The sequence below is a fragment of the Propithecus coquereli genome, unplaced genomic scaffold (genome assembly GCF_000956105.1).
Source record: "Propithecus coquereli isolate 6110/MARCELLA unplaced genomic scaffold, Pcoq_1.0 Scaffold531, whole genome shotgun sequence".
In the NCBI taxonomy this organism is placed as follows: Eukaryota; Metazoa; Chordata; class Mammalia; order Primates; family Indriidae; genus Propithecus; species Propithecus coquereli.
The window spans coordinates 469115-473786 of NW_012151186.1; the positions used below are offsets into that span (position 1 = coordinate 469115).

At 51.5% G+C, this 4672-nt stretch overlaps 1 protein-coding gene across 1 annotated transcript in view; it reads right to left on the reverse strand.

The window, feature by feature from the left end:
• Positions 1 to 4213: 4213 nt before the first annotated feature.
• Positions 4214 to 4672, reverse strand: part of RPL13 (ribosomal protein L13) — a 2904-nt gene continuing 2445 nt past the window's right edge. The window contains exon 6 of the mRNA XM_012657172.1: positions 4214 to 4404. Within this exon, the coding sequence (XP_012512626.1) occupies positions 4246 to 4404 (159 nt within the window). The 3' untranslated portion in view covers positions 4214 to 4245. The remainder of the gene's footprint in view (positions 4405 to 4672) is intronic.

A 4672-nucleotide genomic window follows, 5' to 3' on the forward strand; every position in this document is an offset into this window, starting at 1 on the left:
TAATTTTTTTTTTTTTTAATTTTTTTGTAGCGATAGGGTCTCACTTTGTTGCCCAGGCTGGTCTCAAACTCCTGGCCTCAAGTGATCCTCCTGCCTTGGCCTCCCAAAGTGCTGGGATTACCAGTGTGAGCCACCACAACCGCCCACAACAGGGTCTTAAAGAGAATTCCCCAAAAGCAAGTTTTGTTGCTGGAAAGCCAAAAAGAATGATCAAATCCACTACAGACGCCAACCTTGCGGACTTTCTTTCACACCACACTCTCTCCTAAAAGAAAATATTCCACTCTCTCTCTGACTCATACCCAAAATATAAACAGACTCAAAAGGAAAAGAGCAAAGTGGGAAAAAAAAATCGTCAACGTGACAGAAGGCAAAAGTTCCTTAATATACAAAGAGCTGCTACGATTCAATAAAATGATGACTAATCTGATAGAAAAGTGGGCAAAGAGGACATAATAAGCGAGCCACAAAAAAAGACAAGTTGCCAGTAGCTACGTGGAGAAGCTCGACTTCATGAACAGATAAAGAAATGCAGATTAAAACAACGGCATTCCAGTTTCCCCTCCCCACAGAGGATCGTGAAAATAAAACACCATCTGCCCTTGACGGGGCCTCCACAGGCAGAGAGAGACACGAGGCCCATCTCGGTGGATGGCTCCGCACGCTACAGAGAACGCACTGGGGTCCCCTTTGCTTTTATAAAAACAGAAGCCCAGGTTTTTGTGCTAGAGGATGTTTACGCATACATCGTTTCTGCACAGACACAGACGCAGCTGTTTCAGAGGAGCTGGAATGTAGAGGTTTTTTTCGTTTTATACTCTTCTCCCTTCTATGTAACTGGACATTTTTTATTTTTAAATAAAGAATATATATTTCTGGCTGGGGGCGGCAGCTCACGCCTGTAATCCTAGTACTCTGGGAGGCCGAGGCGGGAGGATCACTCGAGGTCAGGAGTTCGAGACCAGCCTGAGCAAGAGCGAGACCCCGTCTCTACTAAAAATAGAAAGAAATTACCTGGACAACTAAAAATATATAGAAAAAATTAGGTGGGCATGGTGGCGCATGCCTGTAGTCCCAGCTACTTGGGAGGCTGAGGCAGGAGGATCGCTTGAGCCCAGGAGTTGGAGGTTGCTGTGAGCTAGGCTGACGCCACGGCACTCACTCTAGCCCGGGCAACACAGCGAGACTCTGTCTCAAAAAAAAAAAAAAAAAAAAAAAAAGAGTATATATTTCTTCCGTAACTTAGAAAAAAAGGTGACAACATCCAGAAATCATAAAAGAAGAAATAAATGCAACTACTTATAAAGAAAAAACTAATGTATGGAGACACACAAAAAATAAAGATAACTACTTCTCTCTGGCTTAAACTAAGTGGATAAAATCCTAAATAACCTAACATGACTATAGCTTCCCTCTAAATTACAACAGTTCTATGGAACTGTTATAATTAGTATTAATTTTAATTCTTCCTTTTTAAGTTATTGCAATTAATATATATTTTTAACAAAGCAACTACAGGATAACCAGATTCAAAATAAACATCTGTCCGAATGGGTGCGGATCACGTGTTAAAATTCACAGGGCCCTACGCCTCTCCTCCAAAGCCAAGACGCCTGCTCTTAGACAAGGGACATGAGGAAGAAAAGATAAATAATTAACAACCGAACTTTTCAATGTCATAAACTATTGCATAATGATTTTAAAATCAAAAGGAAAAATCAAGCCTGGGAAAACTGAAATTCCTAATGTCCAGCAAACAAAAGTAAGCAAAATAAACAATAAATTGAGAAAAATTATTTGCAACTCCTATCAGAGCAGAGCTGATGCCCTATAGATGGGCAAATGATATCTAAGTGTAAGAAAAGGTCTTCACCCGCTCCTAACCAGAGGTGCAAATTAAAACCTTCCCAGAACTTTCCAGTTTCGGGATTTGCAAACGCTGGAGCGCGCCCTCGCCCCCTGGCGGCTGCCTCGGGCATTGCCGGCAACGCAATGGGGACCTGGGGACTCCCTCGGAGAACGCACGTGCGCTGGCCAGGAGCGCCACAGAGCCAGGCTGGCTAAACGCAGAGCGCAGCCGCCAGTGGGATCCTGCCCAGCTGCGAAAGGGAACGAGGAGTCCGTGCGCACTTGGGATCGTTTTCTACGCTGGGTGACAAATCACCACCAACTAGGCAGCTTAAAACAACACGCGTTGATTATGTTTCCAAGTGTTCATCTTGGGAGTGGGCACGGCATGGCTGGGCTCCATCGGGGGCGCAAGTGGCTGGAATAAGGCTGGCACCTGGGGCAGTCTCTCGTGAGGCTCGAGGTCCTTGCCGGCTTCCTTGCGTGCTGGGGCAGGGGCTGCTCTTGGCTCCAGTGGCCTGTAGGCCCTGGTGGCCCTCAGCGCCGGCAGAACGTGTCGCTGCCGCACACGAGACTCAGCTCGCCCGGTCTGCCCCGCACATCACAGCCGAGCGAGCTCTTCACTGTGCCCACGCACCCTAGAATCCTGGCACCATGAGCTGGGTGCCCAGAGAGTAAGTGAAAACCAAGGGCCCGTAGCTCCAGGTGGAGTCCTGCTGCTTCGGAGCTGACCGGCCCACACCCCCACCCTGGCTTAAGAGTTTGCTCTAATCTCACTTCTTCGCCAGCCATAGGCCCTGGCCCCACCAGGGGACACAGAGGCTGCAAGTACACCTGCCCCCCAACCTCCAGCTGTCCCGCAGGTGCCTTCTGAGCTCGGGAGGGGTGTGGCCAGGGCGCAGCTCATGGTGGGCACGCCAGCAAAGTGGCCCAGCCCACCGCCACTCCTTGCACAGACTGGCATTGTTTAGATGAAGTCTGGGCCAGTACTGGTTGAAGAAAAATAACCTACTGCTAAGAACACTGCTGGACCGCAGGACCCCAGACACTGAAGGGGACTTTCACTCCCTGCCCCCTCGTCAGGGATGTCAGCAAATTAAGCCAATCTGGGGAGAACACAGGTTAGGGGCACAAGCTTGGGTCCTCAGTACACAGCCCCCGACGCTTCCTTATTCAAGACACGGAGGATGTACCTGCCTCACAAGACTAGTGCACCCTGCCCCAGGTCCCAGGTCCCAGCCTGGCTCCACCTTCCCCATGGCTGTGGGCACCCAGGCGGCCTGCTGACGGGGAAGGGGCCCTCTGTGGCTGTCACATCTGAGCACTTTTGCTACCCAAAAATATTGACGGCAGCCTGCACGATGAGAACCAGCATTCCTCTCTCCTGAACCCACTTCCCTGCACACCGGTTTCAGGCACCACACCTGGAAAGCCCCGTATCTCAGTGCAGAGTGGCCGGTGGCCGCAAGAACAGGGTGCTGGAAGCCTTGCCCCAGAGCCTGTCGTCTGCCGCTACCCGCATCCCCACCTGCAGGGACCTGTGGTCTACAGGAGGGCACTGAGCCCTGGACCCTGACGCGCCTACTCTGCAGGGAGAGCTCCCAGGACCTCTGCGATGCTGCTCTTTGGAAACACAAGCCAGGCTCCTAGGCAGAGAACCTTTCTGAGTCTTAGGGGGGAAACAGTAGGCAACAGCCAACTCCCACCCCGAACTGGGATCTGCTTCCAAACAAGCCAGGTCCCAAGCGTCATTGCTGCTCCTGTGCCGGAGCCAGCCCGTTAAGTCCATGCATACACGTATCTGTACCCGCCAAGGACGGAGCATCCGGGGAAGAAACTGCTAAGCCTCAGACCCCAAGGCTGCTTCTCTGGGTTCTCGGCCACAGCTACCAAGGGCCCACAGACTACTGTGCCAGCAGGGCCAGGACAGGCTCAGCCCTCTGTGGGCAGTGACGACTCTCTGACACGCCCTCTCCCCCATGAAGCAGGACCAATGGCTTTGGTGTGCTCCAGGACAGCCAGTGGCTGGCCTGACACAGCACAGCAGACCCCAACAGGCCTGGTGTGAACTAAAGCGAAGCTACAGTGGTCACCAGGTGTGTCACGGGGACCCCTCAAAGTCCTGCTAAAAAAGTTGTTCATCTTACTCTGGTTAAAAAAAACAATCCCAAGAAGCCAGGCTTCGTAACCTCCCCACACGAAAGCCATTGTTAAGTCCATGACAATCACCTAACAGCACTAAACACAGAAAACACGGTGCAGCTCAGGTTTGGGGCTGCCATCCAAGAACAGCCCCCCACACCCCCGCTGGGAAGTCAAGGCCCCCAGGCCCCGCTGGACACACACCATGTGGAGACCCGGCTTCACTCCCGATTTATTAAAAGTCCCCAATAGGCTTCATTTTTTCTTTTCAACATCCTGTTCTGCGGCTTCCTTGGCTCTTTTCGCCCGTATGCCAAAGAGCCGGGCGTTGGCGCGGGCCATGCGCAGACTGGCAAATGCCTTGAAGTTCTTCTCCTCCTCAGTGATGACTCTGGCCTTCTCCTTCTTGTAGACCTGGACGGGAGGAACAGGGTCAAACCCACATCTGCACCAGTGAACTGTGGCGGCGAAGCCCACAGCGTGCCAGCAAAACCTGGAGGACGTCACGGTGGGTCTGGCAATGCTGCCTAAGCGCCGCTGAAAAACTACTGAGGCTGCTGAGAAAACAGACAACCACCCTCCCTAGGTTTTAAATTTAAAAAATAGAACTCTCCACTTATTGGTGGATTCCTGGGTGCCAAGAATTAAAAATATATAATCCCGGCTGGGCGCGGTGGCTCAC